Consider the following 17,950-nt stretch of genomic DNA (forward strand, 5'->3'; position numbering starts at 1 on the left):
TGAGAGCAGAGTCTTATCCGCTTGCCATTCCCTGTCGGGCCGCAGAAGCAGCCTGTTCTGCAGAAAACGATTATGGGGAGGGGGTGAGCATCGATTATTTCCATAACTCTCCATGCAGGGCAACCTTTGTTCTGGGGCAGGAGTCTCTGCAGAACTGTGTGCACAGACGGTTAATTTTTTACCCTAAATTATACACCACAGCTCTTTCTGCCTCTGGAGAAAAAAGGCCTCCTAAATTCACGAAGGCTCTGGCCAAAATTACATCACAGTTGACTTGTCAGTGCAATATGACTACCACTAATGATTTTTTAAAGCCAATGTTAGTTTAAAGCCCAGCATTCATATGTGAGTATTTTATCCTTCTCCAGGGTTCTCTTTAATATTTGGGAAACTGCCCGGGGGTGGAAAACTGAACTGTGGCTGATCTTAAGGGTGCCCCTGGGCTCAAACTCTGCCTTGCCACAGATCCAGTTAGAATTCCAGGTGCTCCTTCCTACAGCTGCCACCTGCCTCTGCTTTGGAAATGCCCCACTTTAGTTAGCAGGCTCCTGAAGTGGGGAGAGGCTGTACTCCCCCCCCCCAGGTGATACTGCCCCACATTGCCTGTTAGCATAGCCTCCTAAAACAAATCCCAAAGTTGGTCAGAGGATGACTCTGCTGTGCCAACTCCCGGCTGGAAGATTCCTGGGGATTTGGAGGGAGGCGCTTGAGTGGGCAGGACTTGTGTGTGTGTGTGTGTGTGGGGGGGGGAGCTCAGCAGGCTGCCAGGTCACCGAGTCCCTCTTCTGAAGCAGCCAATGTCCCTCCTTGCAGGCTGCGGATCAGTTGCAATTCCGGGAGAACTCCCGTCCGTGCCTGGAGGGTGGCAACCACTGTGCTTCCGCCTGCGGGGCGCTCTTTCGCGGATCACGTGGCTGCGCTGGCTTATTTGGCTCGGCCGCGCCCCAGCAGTCACGTGCCTCCGGGGCGGAAGGTGTCCGGGGCCTTAATTGCAGAATCTCGCTGGGGGAACGACGGCGCCTCTTTGCTGCCCCCTGCCGGCCAGCCTCGTGCGGTACGCGGGCGAACCTTCAGCACTACACTTCCCAGCGTGCCTCGCCGCCTCCACTTCCCCTTGTTCCGCACTACACTTCCCAGCATGCTCAGGAAAGGGACCGAACCCGAAGGCGGCCGGCGCGCGCAAGGCCCCCTGGGATTCGTAGTGTCGCGGCGAAGGGACGCGAGGGAAGCGGCCGGCGGGCCGGCGGGCGCTCCTCTCTGCGCCTGCGCAGCCTCTCGAGACGGCGGACGGCGGCGCGTCGCGAGGGCGGGGGGAGCGCCGCGCCTGCGCAGCAGCGAATCCGGAGGATCTCTCGCGAGGAAGGACGCCATTATCGCAGCCGCCCGACCAAACACCACGAGAATTCGGCAAGGCAAACGGTAACCTCGCTTCCCCCGCGGATGGCCGGCGCGGGTCGAGCTCCTCGGCTGGGCTCCGGGAGGGCCAAGGCGCCGCTCCCGCACCACGACGGAGCCCCGCTCGGCTTCCCTCAGCGCCGCTGGGCCGCCGGGCGGGGGGGGGGAGGGAGGGGCGGGGCTGCGGGCTCTGGCCCCGCCCCTGCTCGGCCTGGGGGGAGGGGGCAGGGTGCTCCCGGGGGCCGTGGCGCGCAGGCGCGGCCTCCGCCTTGACGTGTCTTGGCACCGGGGGTGGGGTGGGGGGGGCTTCCTACTGATTGATGACCTGTTAATAAGCAGCCACTCATTAGGCTGGAATTCCTGCAGGTGGGTTTTAATGTCTCAGGTGGGTTGCAATAATAAATGGCGCAAGGCAGGGGGAAAGGATGATTAAACGTTGTTTAAAACCCAAACCCTCAGTGGTCTATTTTATTTTTAGCACCTGCTAATAATTATTTCTAATACGGGGACGAGTTCTTTTTTTTCACTCTTACTAGCCACCCCCCCCCCCCCCAATTCTTTGGGTCTCGTTTCCTTTCCTTTGGTCATGTTAGTTTGGAAAGACTGCTGATGATTTTTAAAAGAGAAATTGGGGTAAGGAGCAAAAATAGGGGAGATCATGTTACCTATTCAGAAAACTTAAGATATTCATGTTAAGTATTATTCATAAGCATATACTTAAAATAAACCTCTCTTCTTATTCTAAAGAGAATTCAAGGACCCTTTCCTCCTCCCCATCTCTCAGGCATCAAAAATGCAGCAGGGCAGAGAAAAACAGTTAAGATTAAAACAAGTTACTTACAAACAAGTAGACTAACAGACTGCAAGAACAGCTGATAAGGTATCCAGACTTAAAACTAGTAAGGAGAACAACATGAAATAAATTATTATCCTTAAGATGGTCAAAAGGAGGAGAGATTTGAACCAAAGATTCCGTGACTGGATGATCAGTAACATTAGGAGGGGGGAAGTGAATTGGACCTAAGGTGTTGAAGGAGGATCTTGTACTATCCCTTCTCCTGGATAAAATCCCCTTTTCTAGGTGTTACTGGAAATTTAAAGAGATTGCTGATACTGTGATGGATGTCCAAAATGTTCTTATAAGCCTTGGCTAATACCTGTTAAATTTAAAGTGTGCCTACCTTTAAAATTTTACAGATCCTTAATGCAGAAAACAATTACAGTGCCATATATCAGAAGAACAGAGAGGCATTTCAGTAAGACACTGATATTATATCAGAGAAGTTGATTAGGAGGTGTTTGTATAATTAGACACATTTTGTATATTAAAATATCTCTCGATTTGGATGCTTGGCCTCCCCAGTCAGTAGAGGATCCAGGAGGCTGTGTGTCTAGAGGGATCTTGTGGTGTGGCCCTTCCTGAGTCAGAGCCAACTTTACAAAGACGTGAAGTGTTACTCTCAATGGGCAGAAATGCTGTAAACAAACATGAACTCATCGGAACAATTTGAAGGAGGAGATGTGGGAAGCAATTCCTGCCAAGAGGTCAAACCCCCCAGAATTCGTGGCCTTCTTTCTTATACTGCCACCCACATTGTGATCATACCATTCCTCCAGGGAGCCTGGGGGAGCAAAAGTAGCTCTTTCCCCCTCCAGAAAAGCAGGGGCAACTTTAAGACTAACAAAGTTTTATTCAAGGTATAATTTTTCATATGCATGCATACTTCTTCCTATACTTCAAAAGAATTTTCGGCTAAACATCTGGAAGTTCTTGACAGCAGTTCCTCTGCGGAACAGGCTTCCTCAGGAGGTGGTGGGTTCTAGCTTGAAAGTTTTTAAGCAGAGGCTAGATAGCCATCTGACAGAAATGCTGATTAACTTAGGCAGATTGTGAGTGGGTGAGCAGAAGGGATTGTGTCTGAGCTTGGCTCTTGTGGCCCTTGCATACCCAGGGAAATGCTGATTGCCACTTTGGGGTTGGGAGGTGAATTTCCTTCAGGCTGGACCGGCCGGAGATTCTTGTTTTTTTTGTGGGGGGGGGCATCATATGGGCATGGAATTGGGTTACTGTGGGTGGGCAGTTAGTTGTGAATTTCCTGCATTCTCTAGGGGATTGGACTAGATGACCCTGGAGTTCCTTTCCAACTAGTGTACATGCACCAAAAAGTTTATACAATGAATAAAGCTTTGTTGGCCGATGCCATTGCAAACTTTGTTCTGCTGCTTCGGACCAACATAGCTGCCTACCTGAATCTTGTCCTCCCCCATTTTCTCTTCACCTCAAGGTCAGGTTGAACATAGAAAGAGTGACTGCATGTGGACTGCATTAGACTTCTGTGAAATTTATAAAGTTACCCACTTAGCCACACACCCCCTTCCTCTTTGCTGATTGCAAGATGCAGTAAAGGCCGCCAGAATGGGTAGCTTGGTTGACACATCTTGAGCATACTGCATGCAACATCAGTTCTTCCTTTATAATAGGCCATTTTGCATGGAAAGAACCCTTTTTGTGTGTTTGCGTCTGTATGTTGTGCTTTATATTGTAACAGCAAAAAGCCAGGTCCTTACCTAGCTTACAACATAGACACTGGGGCAGGAAGAAAGGGGAAGGCATTCTAGTCCTTTAAATTATGAGTATGGGGTGGTGGAAAGTACTGCCAAATGACAGCTGACTGGTGGTGACCCCTCATGGGGTTTTCAGGGCAAGAGAGGTTCCTCTAGAGGTGATTTGCCATTGCCTGGCTTATGTGTAAGTCTCCCATACAAATATTAGCCAGGATTGACTCTGCTTGGCTTCTGAGAGAGATCTGACCAGATTTGGCAATCCAGGTCGGGACATATGTATGTATACAAACTAATAAGGCAGGGGAAGAAACGGGAAGAAGCAAAAGGAGTAAATTATAAACCAAATTATAAACCAAAGGAGTAAATTATAAACCAAGCTTCACTTGTGGTACTGAACACACATGGAACAAAAGCCAACTGAAGCCCCCAGCAAGCAAGGAAAACTCAGTTGTTTTAGAACGGAGAACTTGTGGTAGACATATCCCCCCCTTACAAACCCATCCTTTCTTCCTCTTTGGCCAATTTCCCCTTTTTTCATGTGCATCAAGAAATCTCCTTTATGCTGATGCTGTTGTTGCTGCATTTCTTTGTTATGACCAGCTTCCTTTCATCTTTACCATCCTGAGGAGGAAAAGTAAGGCAGGCACTTGGTGTTTCAAAAACCAGCACCCCAGCTCACCTGGTTTCTTGTTTTAGTGGCTCTAAGTGCTAAGGATCCAGAGTCTTATGAGAAGGTGGAATTTCACCAGGTGGCGCACTTCCCTCAGATGTTTTGCCATCCTGCCTATAATGCAACACAAAATTTGTGATCCCTCCCAACTAATCTGGCTGGAGCAATTTTTTCCCCTTCCATCATGTGCAGCCCCATAACTGCCGCATGCAGGAATTGGTACTTTGTACAGTTGTTGGAAGTGATGTGAAAGATACTTGGAGTATCTCCTCCTTTAAAATAAATATTTAAACTCAGAACTGTTTTGCTGTGATTTCAGTCACATTGGCTTGGCAGAGTTGCATGCTTATTGGCTGTGTTCTGATTTACCTAACGTGGATTATAAGAAGTCCACGTCAACACTTGCAAACCGTTTAGATCTCCTTTACCGTTTGATCTGGTAAAATTCCCCATATTGTAAACCTCTTGTATAATTTATGGTGCAGCCTCACTTGGAATATTGCTCACAGTGTAGATCACTCCCAAAACCATTCCTGGAGAACGTTCAGAGGATGGCAGCCAAATTTGTTAAAGGATTGGAACACCTTTCCTGTGAGGACAGCTAAATAGCTTAGATTAGAGCCTTTTGGTTAGAAAGCTACTGCCTGATGCAGACAACAGATAGGGAAAACTTTCTCCCTCTCCCATGCTGCTATAACATGAGGGCACTCAAGCAAGTACTTCTCTCAATGAGCAATTCCATTGTAGAATTCACTAGATCACACTGGACAGCATAGATCAGGGATAGTCAAACTGCGGCCCTCCAGATGTCCATGGACTACAATTCCCAGGAGCCCCCTGCCAGCGAATGTAATCAAAATCTGCTCTGGGTCCCTGGCTATAAAGAGACAAAAGGGGCTCGACCAGGGCTAGGGCCTTTTCAGCCCCAACCCTGCCCTAGTGAGAAGATCAGGGCCCTGGAGGGCCTGGAAAGACAGCGCTGATCTGCCAGGCCTATGGCTGAGGCCAGGAAACGATACAAAACAGATGCTGCCCCCCCGCTTGAGGACCCATCCAACCAACGGGACCCATCCAGAATTGACTAGCCCCCTCCGTGAGATCTTATCCTGGAAGAAGTGGTGGCTTTTAAATAAATTTAAAAACGTAAATGTATTAATCACCTATAGATGTAATTTATTTTTGTACGTGTTGTTTCAGCCCTGATGTTACGCACCCTGAGCCGACCAGGGAAGGGGTGGGATCTATATATAAAATTAAAATCATCATTATTATAATGCTTGAACTGAAATGGCAGCCGGTTGGCCCCTAAGAGCAGCAGGGTGCAGGACAAGATGGATCACTGGCTTGATTCAGCAGGACACCACTTACGTTTTTCAGAACAATCAAGCCAAGTCTAGGCACTATCCTGCATTCTCCTACTTGAAGGCAATGTTTAATTCTCAGTAGATGTGTGGAGAATTGTTGCTTTAGTTTTCTCGTACTTTTTTGCTTGGGGTTAAAAAAAAAACGTTTAGGCATATGGCTTAAAGTGTTGAAACAGTGTATTGGGAATGTGCGAGAATACGCCCTTGGCAGCATGAAACTGGTAACTTCATCTAGCATTTGGATTTATTTCCGATGGCAGAAGGCTGTAAAGCAGGTCTGGACTGTTTTGGAGCTCAGCATCCTTTGTCCTCCTGTGGGGCTGAGTTGCAATCCACAAGATAGGTGCTCAACCTCTTTGCCCTGGCCCCCCGCCCTTTGTGCCGCCAGAGGAGAACGGGAAGGAGAAACTCCATCTGGGTTGGGGTCTCCCTCTGCTTGGCTATAGTGAACTACCAGCCCTGGCCTTGTGTCATCCTGTCCCCGATTCATTGGCTTGATCTTCATCTAATAAAAGTTATTTTTGTACCTGAGAACATCTTCTGTTATTCTTGCTCATTCTGCCTGGTAAAACATGTCCATGATGCTTTTCTAATGTAGTAATTGTAGTTGAGTCTTGCAAAATTAAATAGCCAAAAAAAGAAGAAGTTTTAACATATTTTTTTGTTTTTTAAAGCAGCTTCACACTGTGAATTGGCAACTGTCTGTCTTTGTTTGAAAGCGAGACAGCTCTCCCCAGCTCCAGGCATATTTACTCCATTATCCTTCATGGGAGGGGTTGTTTTCTGTGCTAGTCTAAAAATACCTTCATATTTAAATACTGATTCCAAATATTACAAGTAATATGAAGTAAGATCTGCTCAGGTTATACTTGGATCAGGAGGCACAAACAGATTTTTTTTGAGTTGTGGAAATGCTGTCTGCCAAAAAAATATTTCTTTCCACTTTGCTGTGCGAATATCTAAACATCTGGTCGAAACTGTGGGCAAAGATGAACATTTGTTCCACCACACAGTTCTGTGCTGCTCGGTATCATGAAATAAGCACCTTGTTTGCTCCTCGGCTTCTACAGACACGTTTGTCTGGAAACCGTTAGCCTGGAGACGAAAAGCTGCCGCCTGCACCAGGGATTATGGAGAGGGTGTGTGGGTGTGCTTTATCATGCTTCTCCCCATCATTCTGATGACGCTGCGTGCTGTTTACCCTAGATCTGGGTTGCCAATGTCATGTGCAGACGGTTCTGAAGTTGTATATTTAAACAGCTGAAATTAGCAACCTTGTTGGAAGTTTTTAAAGTCCTGCGAAACCCTGATTGAATCTCGCCTTGCCTGTGAAAGTAGGCCGTGGCTGGGGGGGAAGCAGTCACAGGAAGCGCTTACAGAGGGCAAGCAGAAGCAACCAGTTGTCAAATAGAAACTGGAAACCACGGGACACCAGGTAGCTGTAGCATCTGGCGGTGCAGCGAGGAGAAACTTAGTGCTCGTCTGCAATCTGGCCAGGAAGCTGGGAAGTGGTAAAAGGCTGCCTGCGAGGGCAGGGGCCACAGACTTCCCCCGTATTTGCTTGCAACCCCTCCATGGTAAGTTGTCATTATTCACTTGATGATTTGGAGGCGGCTGTTATGCTGAAACATCAGTGACCGCTGCATGAATAAAGGAGACCTGGTTGGTTGAGCTATGCCCCTTTTTCATTGTCTCACCCCAATGCTAGGTCACCGTACGTAGCTGAGTAGCTGGGCACTCCGTAGAGCATTTTCTTTTTAATTGTCAATTTGAAGCTCACTTCTGGCATAGGGCTTCCAAGGCAAGCAACCTTCAGAGATGGTTTGGCCATTGCCTGCTTCTGCATATCAACCCCGGACTCCTTTGGTGGTCTTCCTAGATTGTCCAGGTGAGTGTGCACTAGGTATAACAAACCAAGGAAATTATACGTTCCCTCACCGTGGATGGCAATTATGAATCTGCAGTCCCCTTTCTAATCATACCAGGGGTTGTTGAGGCTCTTTCAGACAGTGTAGCTTTTGATTCATGCCCTGAACATGTAAAAAATTCAACAAGCTACTACTGTCTCTGTCCTCTCCAATGTTTATTTGGTGCCAGCACTGTGTTGGGCACCATATGTAATACAGAAAAGTTGCAGCTCTTGCCCAGGGTGTTTGCAGGCTACAGACTTGGGAAGGGCCTGTGCTTTCCCCAGGCCCCTTTTGGCTAGCCTGCTGAATAGTCCTAGGGGGGGAAAAGTCATTTTGTGGTTAGGTTTTAAACACAGTTGCACAGTGCGCTTGATGGGTTGCATGTGTGGAAAACATCTCCGTCTTCACTAGTCAGGGATTTGTATGGAAGGCTTTCAAGCCAAGCATCTGACTGCTGACTCTCCTTGCCTTTGTTTCTGAGCCTAGTTTCTGGCACCTTTTCTTTGGCCACCAATACGTGTTTTAGGAGGCCTGGGCTGTGGTTTCTTGCTCTTTTGCAGAAACAGGGCACACGTATTCCTGCCTGAAAGGCCAAAGAGCCACCATCGCATCACAGGTCCTTTCAAAAAGTATGTTAATCAACACTGTGAAATAGACAGAAGGATCCTGATTACTAAGTCCACCGACATTTGAGTCCAATAGCTCAAATTTGATTGTGCTGCTTCAGAGCAACACGGCTGCCCACTTGAATCTGGGTTCCCCAGTCATCTCTGTGGGTGAGTGGGCTGGTAAGCGTGATACGTGAACCCGCTGCAACCAGCCCCTCTCTCTGGGGAGAAGCTGTGCCTCGGTGGCAGAAGGTCCTAGGTTCAGTCCCTCACATCTCAAATTGAAAAGGCCAGTTGATGTGAAAGGCCTCTCTCTGCCTCGGGCCCTGAAGAGCTGCTCCGTGTCTGAGTAGACAGTGCTGACCCTGAGAGGCCGGGGGTAAGAGTCACTAGAAGGCAGCTTCATTTGCATTCCTGCGTTCTTCCCTCCCTGGACTTTCAGAGGAAGTTGGCCTAATTTCCACAAAGAAGAGGGGAGGCTGAGCTAACAGAGATCTGAGGTGGTAGAACAGACTGTGCTGCTTCAGGCTGCAGAGGAAGAATCATATGTCAGAACCTGAATAGAAAATCGGCCTGACTTCAGGAGAGGCATCACAGACACGGACAATAGATAGGGTGGGGTAGTGGGGAGTGTTGGGTTCGGAGGTGGGAGTTCAGAGTTCGTTTCTCCCCCCTGCTGTGAAACTTGATGGATGATCTTGGGTCCTTCACTCCCAACCTAACCTGCCTCCCAAGGTTGTGGTGAAGATAAAATAGGGAAGGAAGAACCCTGAAGGCCACCGTGCGTTCCCTGAAGGGAGGAGGGCAGAAAAGGCAGAAAAGATCAAGATCTGTTGATACTGTAGAGTCAGGTCAAAAGAAGTACAGCATTGAGCTTTGATGCAAACGTGTAGGGTTTGCAGCACAAGGAAGATTAAGAGGTGATTTGCCCTTGCCTACCTCTGCAGAGAGCCTCTTGTGGCGCAGAGTGGTAAGGCAGCCGCCTGAAAGCTTTGCCCATGAGGCTGGGAGTTCAATCCCTGCAGCCGGCTCAAGGTTGACTCAGCCTTCCATCCTTCCGAGGTCGGTAAAATGAGTACCCAGCTTGCTGGGGGGTAAACGGTAATGACTGGGGAAGGCACTGGCAAACCACCCTGTATTGAGTCTGCCATGAAAACGCTAGAGGGCGTCACCCCAAGGGTCAGACATGACCCAGTGCTTGCACAGGGGATACCTTTACCTTTACCTTTACCTTTACCTCTGCAGAATGACCTCGGACTCCCTTTAGCGATATTGATGGAGAGGGAAGAAAAGTGAAAAGTCTGTCTCCTACTCCCCTCACCCATCAGTCCGATAACGTTAGACTTCCACACGCTGAGGTTCTCGTTGTGCTTTTTGGGGTTGGCTGGCGCAGCATGGCGCTTCTTGTTCCAACTGGAGTCCTTCTGAGGCTTCGCGTCCTGGCTCACTCTGGCTTTAAAGCTGGCGCCCCAGGCCCCTCGGGGGGATTGGCTTCCAATGCGACTGACCTCCTCTTACTCATGGACTGCTTCTTATTATGTTATTCTTCTTAATCAATGTTACAGTATGTTGACATATGATGTAATTGGTTAGGGAGCGTTGGGCTAGCCTGAGATGACTCAGATGTCGCTGCCAACGGGGCCAGAGGTGAGAGCCAAGTTCGGGGTTTATAAAGTTGAAACGAATCGCAGAGGTGAAGGTTTGTGAAAGAGCGTTGTTAGCAGCTTGCATCAGAGTTGGATGCGGGGCCAGTGGGCTACCAAAGCATGGAAGTGTCCAAGGAAGGAAAACTGGTTGCTGGGGCAACTCTGTGTTAGCATGTTCATAAGCTCCCACTGGATTTATGAGCCTGAATTCGTCCAGAGGTTTTAATGTACTGGCAAGGGATGTGTATTTTGGAAAGGAATTACTACAGTACCAAAGACATGCGTGATAGAGGAAAAATGATTCGGAAGGCACGTTGGGCGATCAGGACAGCCAAATATTGCACTCCAGATATGGGTTGGGTGGGGGAGGAGGGTTTCCTTGTGTCTTTACGAGTGTCTCCATTTAGAATGAGTGACGGGATTTTGAGTACAGATTCTTTGGATGAAGATGTTGAAATGCTTGGGTTATTTTGGTTTATTCCAGCTAAATGCAATATTTCTACAGTTCAGTTTATAAAGTGAGAGAGCTTTTGAGACAAAGCTAGCCCTCCTTATGTTTGGGCAATATTTCAGATCTCTCCGTGCCACAATCAAACACTTGGGGCCAAACTAGATGATATAACACCCACAGGTTCTGGAGTGGAACCGGAAGACCAGTCGGAACGGGCTGTCTGTTGGCTTTGGAGAAGAGCCGTTTAGGGAAGAAGTGAGTTAGTGACAGGAAACACAGTGGCAATCTCCACGGACACCAGATTGGGAGCACTAGATTAATTTACATGAAATCTAGATATGAATTTGATTTATTTTCTGAATAGAATCAGATTAAAAATAAATAAAAAATTATTTTTGACCGCGTTTATCCCTGTTTTCACTGCCACGCATGGGTTGAAAGATTCATTTCTCCGAGCAAAGGGCCGGGCTTTCAATATTGTTTGCAGTCAGTGACATTATGAAACAGTAATCCTAGCACAGCTGTTTTATTATGTTAAGACTGGCCAGTTCCCAGGACTTCTGAGAAATGGCAAACTTAATTTGCCAGAATGATAGAAATGGCAACCACATGCCCCAAGTCTCTTGCCAGATTCCTTGGGCACCTCGCCACAGCGAATGCAATCATTGTAAGTTTTCATGGTGATCCGAATTTCAAATGAATCTCTCTTGGCAGCAGAAGTGTTTTGAGTAAACAGCTCTGATACCGTGTGGCGTCCTCATTTGGAAGAATTTAGAATGCATACTTTTTGCAATGAGCAGCTGCTGCCTTGGCTGTCCGGGAGCCCCACGGATGCTGGGGCGAGGGCCTTCCAGTGGCGCTCCACCTGCCTCTTTTAATTGCATTCCTGTACTCAAGTGGGAGGCAGGGAAAAGGGGAAACGGGCCTGCCTAGTTGGTTTTCATCCAGCGCCAAGGCCTAATGATAAATGGCCATTTCCCCTGGCAGCCTTTGGATTCATCTTGCCAGTATCCTTTTCTCCAGGTATTTTTTTAAAGGACCAGGCTGCCTGCCCTTCTCTCTCTCTCTCTCTCTCTCTCTCTCTCTCTCTCCCCCCTTCCCCTAACTGTGGGAAATACAGATGTGGATTGCTCCACTGATTTTGATCCAGCTGTTGGCGTTGAGAGATTTCCTTTAATAAGATCTCTAACAATCCCTGACCCTGTCCAGGAACTCCAAAGGGACAATGCTGAAAAATGTTTGGCTCTAGAACCGGAGCGGAGAGCTGGGACTGGAACTGAATCTTGCAGGAGCCGAATTGTGGAAAACTCTGGGGACCAAAGACAGAAACCTGATTTAGTTCAAGCCCAAGACGTTTCCAAATCTCATTTTGTGCTGACAAAGAGAACCCGTAACGATCTGTCGTTTCTTATATGGGGTCATTTAATGTTTTTTTCTTGTCACGCAGGCTCCGTACGGCCTACAGTACAAAGAGGAACTGCCGGGAACTGAGGGCACAAGCCTGCCGAACGTAAGGAGCACTTTAAGTCCCGTTGATTTCCGTGTGCTTAACTCTGTCTCTCCCATCAGAATCAGTGGAGGTTAGAAAGTGCTTAAAACTGGCCAGAAATGTCATTGGTGGCAAGAACCCATCGCTGTACAGCTGCTTGTGCACCTTCTACAATATTTTCTGTAAAGCAGTCGTTATTTCCAGGTTCTTGGCAGTTCAGTCCTGAATACTTATAAATACAAGGCACACTCATTTCAACAGACCTGGTAGGCTGTAATTGCCCTTAGGGTTGCACAGTGTGAGGGGCTGAAGAGGAATGAAAAGATACGTCCACTCTCCTTCAATGCAGACTTATGAGGGAAAGGGACATATCCCATTCCCTGGTTTCTGGCCTTTGTAGATTCCCAAGGTGGGTTACAGTAACCTGCCCCCCCCCCCCCCCCGCGCCAAAAAAAAAAAAAAAGCAAAAGAAAATGATACTCAGCTAAAAATCAACCTGCCATGGGCTCTGACATCTGGAGGGCTGCAGTTTGATTACCCCTGGTCTGCAGCATGGCTCACGATGAATGCCGTGTTATATCCAGAGTGTAATTTTAACAACGGTTTTATCTTATGATCTTTTCCAGATATAGATCTGCATGTATTGACAGCTCATTGCTCCTGCCTGATTCTGCATGATGACAGAACAGGACTTATCTGATGTGGTTCAGATTGCTGTGGAGGACCTGAACCCAGACCACCCAGGTATGACATGGGAGGTGATCCCAAGAGGAATATGCACAGTAGCATTCTAACGGCTGCTGCCAGCTCTGTGTTTCTGTAGGGCAGGGGTAGTCAAACTGCGGCCCTCCAGATGTCAGAGCCCATGGCAGGGGCTCATGGGAATTGTAGTCCATGGAGATCTGAAGGGCCGCAGCTTGACTACCCCTGTTGTAGGGGATCAGGACAGAAGGACAACCTACTGAATTAGTGGATATATACAACCAAACCGTTTTTTTGCTGTAATCTTTTTTGTTTGTGGGCAAGATAACTCACATCATGTCCTGCCACCTTTTCCTCCCTGTCTCCACTTCTTCAGTGTGGGAGGTGGGGGGGGGGCTGGTGGGCCAGTCAAAGAGAGTTGGTTGTCCCAATGCAGGGGGACAAGGGTCAGTGTACCTTTTCCAGCTTCATGTGGGAGGGGGCTGTTTGTGTGAGCATGTGCTCCAGCTCAGTCTCTCCCTGGGAAGTGGTTCAGGCTCAGTTTACTTTGCTGCTTCTATATCAGCCTTCCTCATTTGATGACATTTATTGAAGTATTGAGAATTATTTTGCTTTATTTCTCCTTTTTGCAGCTGTATTGGAAAATCATGAAGTGACAGATGAAGATGTAGATCCACCCTTAAAGCGCCCCCGGATAGAGATTAATTGCCAGGATCCCTCAATTAAGGTTGTGTTGATGAACTCCCCCCCCCCACCTTCCTGATTGGTGATGTGCAGTTGGAGGGAAAGGAGTGTTTGCTCTTATGGTCTTAGGGCCTTCAGATACCCCAGTTTTTCTCAACTTGTTTACCATTGAGAAACCCCTGAAACATTCTTCAGAAGCCCCAGAAGTGGCACGATTGTGCAGAATACGGTTGGGAAGCAGAGCTGTGTCCATGCCTGCCCGGGGCCCCTCCCCTTTCCACCCCCCCAGGCCCATCATTGGCTATTTGGAGAGGGGGAATGGGTGAGTCGACGTGACCATATTTTGTCATATCACCTCATAAGGTTTTAAAAATATAAAAAAATTAAGTCCCACTCATTCAGGAAACCCTTCAAGAAGCCCCAGGGTTTCATGAAGCCCTGGTGAAGAAAGTCTGGACTACCCAATGCAGCCCTAAGACACTCTGATTTCTAATGCAAGAGAGCTCAGATGCCTTGGTGAAAACTGCCATCTTTATTCTGAGGGTTATACTGCAGGGGAAGGCCTTGCGTGCTTTCCTGTGGTCGTGGCACCAGTTTGAATCTGGGTTTGCAGTGCTTGGAATGACACCTTTGAGATTACAAGTAACCATCTGATTAGCAGAAGCTCCTATTCCGTAGCCTTCAGTAAGAAACATGCACCTCCTCTATGGACTGAACCACCTTTAAATTAAGCTCCAGCCCCAATGTTGAGAGAAGCCTCTTTCCTAAGGAGCCTAACTAATCCTACCCGGATCAGCTTCTCAGCCCTGTGGCTTGACAGAAAATGGTTTTTCAGCTGCTGGGTTCACCGCCTGCGAATAGGATAGAACTTTTTGGAGAATTTCTCTTCAGATGTTCTCTGCTTGACACAGCCTCCAATCTGAAACAAACTTTAATTATAGCCTTGTGTGATTAACAGAAATTTCTAGCATCCTGCCAGCCTTTCTGCAAGTAAGACTGGAAACGTCTTTCTCCAGGTCAGGCTGGAATTAACCGTGTTCAGCTCAAATATCCATGTCAGTCTAGCTCTACGCCCCTTCAGTGATGTAGGTTGTTCAAGCCCATTGACATCTGCCATGCTAGACATGTCACAGTTGCTACATAAAGGGGGAACGCATTTTATTGATTTCAGTTTATAGTTTGCCCTGTCCATGGGGATTTGTGGAAGGGCTCGAGAGGAGACTTAAATATGCTGTCATTGTGCAGGCCACTTTTCACCTGATGTCATCTCCCCCCCCTCCCATGCAATCCCTAAAGGTGGCTGTGAGTCCTGCAGGGTAGCTAATTTAGGCCTTGTATAGGTTTTCTACCTTCCTTAACATGAACGGCTTTCAGGGCAATCCTAAAAGCACACTTCCCTGGGAGTAAGCCTCACTGAAAAGACCTCAGTAGGATTCGGAGAAGACCTGCTTAGGGCTGTTGCACTGTTAATTTCTCTGAGTAATTTTTGTGTAATCTTTAAATGAAATCCACCAGAGGGCACACTAGAATTTTCTTAAAGCTTAGTTAAGTCAATGTGGATTGTAGGCTTGCTGTAAATGGGGAATGCATGCAGATTCAGAATGTGATCCGTTAGGAGTTTTCGTGTTAAAAGACTTGCTCTTCAGAACCTTCCCTTGTTCGCAGGGACATTTATTTGGTGGAATTAGGAATTGTGCCCATTTTCCGAAAAGAAGGATATTAGGCCTTCTGGAATCTCAGATTTGCTATGGGAGCTTGTCATCATTTTGAATAAGGGCAAAGTCTTTTAATTTCAAATAGTCCCTGGGGGGTTAGTCCTTTCTCATATGTCACCCCAATGGTGCCCATAATTGTGACGGTGATGATAACAAAGAATTGTCACAGTCAGATTGGTAGATGGTATCCTGCAATTTGAGTTCTAGCCAAGTTCTTGGGAATTCCAGATGTATTATTGCTGCTGGTGTTATTGGGAGGGTGCATAACTGTTTTAAAATCTAACTTCTTTGCCCTAACCATGGGTAGCGCATTTTTATAAATGTCTCATTCTTAATGCCCACCAAAGATATGCCTAGGTGGAATAAAGTAGAGCTTAGACGTAGCACCTACTTTCCTACAGGTCTCACTTTACTAGGCTAAGCCTTGATAATACCGTGGTGTTCTTATCAGCTTTGCAACTGATTGCATTTAGCAACTGGGTAGCCAGATAGCACCCCTTGGGGGTCATATGACATTTATCTAGACTTTTCATATATGTGTGTGTGCAGCTATATGTGTGTGGTGTTTGAAGATACATTTGTAGGATTTATTTAAATAGTGGCTTTATTTGGCTGCTTCTTCCCCCACTCCAGTCGTTCCTGTTTTCCATTAACCAAACGATCTGCCTGCGCTTGGATAGCATTGAAGCAAAGCTGCTCGCCCTTGAAGCCACCTGCAAGTCCCTGGAAGAGAAACTAGACCTTGTCATGAACAAGCAGCACAGCCCTATCCAAGTCCCCATGGTGGCAGGATCCCCGCTTGGAGCTACACAGACGTGCAACAAAGTGAGATGGTAAGGCGCAGATGTGCTGAGAAGCATGAACTCCATGTGCACAGCATGACCAGTTGGGCAGCTCTCTGGGTCGTTGTCAAGGGCTTGGTATGCAGTCTAGATTGGGGAATGAATTAATCTCAGAGGCAGTTGTGCTGCCAGCTGTGTGGTGCTGCTTTTGGTTAGACAGAGACTAAACATACCACCTTGATTTGTGTATGACTTGGAACTGTTGCCTCGCAATGTCTTGGCTGAAGTGTGCAATGGGTATGTTCCCCGAGCAACGTCCGAGTCCCTTTTTCCAAAGGGGGTGTCCTAGTTTCCTCTTTCCTCTGGCAAATGGATTGCTTCTGGGCCACTGAGATAGACTGACCAGGATTTCGCTTTGCATGGAGAATTTAGCTTCCTGAATTAAACTCTCAGCTGCCTTTTTCGTTGCCATTTGAATCCCCTGCCTCCAGTTATGTACATTGTAACACATTAGTGGTAGATGTTCCATGGAGCCAGATTGTTCTACTTGTACAAATCAAAGGGAAAATCTGGATTAAAAGGAACCGTGTGTGTTTGCTAAAGTCGTTGGCTCTTCATTCCCAAGGCGAATCCGGAGATACATAAATTTGTTAAAGTATGGAGTTCCTGTTCTCAGGCTTTGGTTGGGAAGGGGGCTTTTTTTTTGTAATTAATAAATATGATGCTCCAAGAGTTTTTTCTTCATGCACCACGATCACTTTAGATTTACCTTTTTGTAATTTGTTCTTGGTTATGCTTTCCTGAAGACTTCCATTTGAGCCCTTCATTCTCTCCTGTGCTTTCGTGTATTCCTAGCCTGTGTTTGTAAAGAATCTCTAACAACTCTTTGCAAGTTTCTGAATATTTTTCTGGTATGTGAGGCTAGAAAATGATCTCAGTATTGCAGGTGCCTTGGATACATACAGAAATAATCGGTTTGCTTCTTGCTTCATAATGTGAGGCTTCTACCTCACGGGTACAGAACGTCTTTTGTTGGCATACAAATCATTCCTATCTGATTTGGCACCCAAATTTAGCTATAATCCTCTGCTGGGCAGTTTTCTTCCCAGCCCTGCTTCTCTCATGCCCAATCTTTTAGCATTTCTTTTCTGACTAAGAGTAGCACTCACATGCAGGCATGTCTGGAAATTTTATGAAAGTGCTATTCACATTCTTGCTGCGTGCTCCCATTAAAATGCAAATGGATGTCATGGTCCAGGCCATCTCAGTGCAGAGTTACATATCCCCTCCCCCCATACCGTAATGTAAAATAGCATGCCAGTAGTCTTAAGAACCCAAGAAGAAACCTGCTGGGTCAGACCGATGGCCCATCATACTGTGTCACACAGCAACAAACCAGCTCCTGCGCCCCATTTCTGGAGAGCTTTCGATCCAAGTGTTCAGGTTTTTGAGTGGGAAGCACCCACAGTTTTTCACAAATGTAAGTCATGCACTTATATTATAAGTCTCTGTTCCCAGCCGTGTGAATTTTGGCCAATTCTGGGAAACCATTTTTTTTGCATATGTGAAAGTGTTGAAGCTGAAGCTTTCTGAAAATTAAGTGGGGACTTTGCTTCTCTGATAATTAGAAATTATGGAGTCTCGGTGTTCTGGTTAAGTACCAGTTTTGATTCCCCAGTCCTCCATATTGAGCTGTCTGTGTGACCTTGGGCCAATCAGAGTTCTTACTCGGCTCTCTCAGCCTCACCTACCTCACAGGGTGCCTGTTGTGGGGAAAGGAAGGGTAGGCTTTGAGACTCCTTTGGATAGTAAAGAGCAGGATAAAAAGAAAACAGTCCTTCTTTCTGTGGCTATGGACAGGTGAATTCTAAACATGCCATGTGCAGGTAGAATTTAGGTTACATCATTATAGCCCTGAACTGTAAGGAAGTTATTTAAATGTCATCCATTCCCTCTGGAATGCAAATTC

General features: G+C 47.0%; 1 protein-coding gene across 3 annotated transcripts in view; it reads left to right on the plus strand.

The window, feature by feature from the left end:
- Positions 1–1,225: 1,225 nt before the first annotated feature.
- BANP (BTG3 associated nuclear protein) overlaps positions 1,226–17,950 on the plus strand; it is a 120,885-nt gene continuing 104,160 nt past the window's right edge. The window contains exons 1-6 of one of the 3 annotated variants that reach the window (XM_077310009.1): positions 1,228–1,419; positions 7,703–7,882; positions 12,057–12,119; positions 12,725–12,842; positions 13,433–13,527; positions 15,833–16,032. In XM_077310009.1, coding sequence (XP_077166124.1) covers positions 12,773–12,842; positions 13,433–13,527; positions 15,833–16,032 — 365 coding nt within the window. In that variant the 5' untranslated portion in view covers positions 1,228–1,419; positions 7,703–7,882; positions 12,057–12,119; positions 12,725–12,772. Of the gene's footprint in view, positions 1,420–7,702; positions 7,883–12,056; positions 12,120–12,724; positions 12,843–13,432; positions 13,528–15,832; positions 16,033–17,950 lie in introns of all 3 variants that reach the window. The other 2 variants (XM_077310010.1, XM_077310008.1) reach the window with 2 other exon arrangements.

This window comes from Paroedura picta, chromosome 14, assembly GCF_049243985.1.
Source record: "Paroedura picta isolate Pp20150507F chromosome 14, Ppicta_v3.0, whole genome shotgun sequence".
In the NCBI taxonomy this organism is placed as follows: Eukaryota; Metazoa; Chordata; class Lepidosauria; order Squamata; family Gekkonidae; genus Paroedura; species Paroedura picta.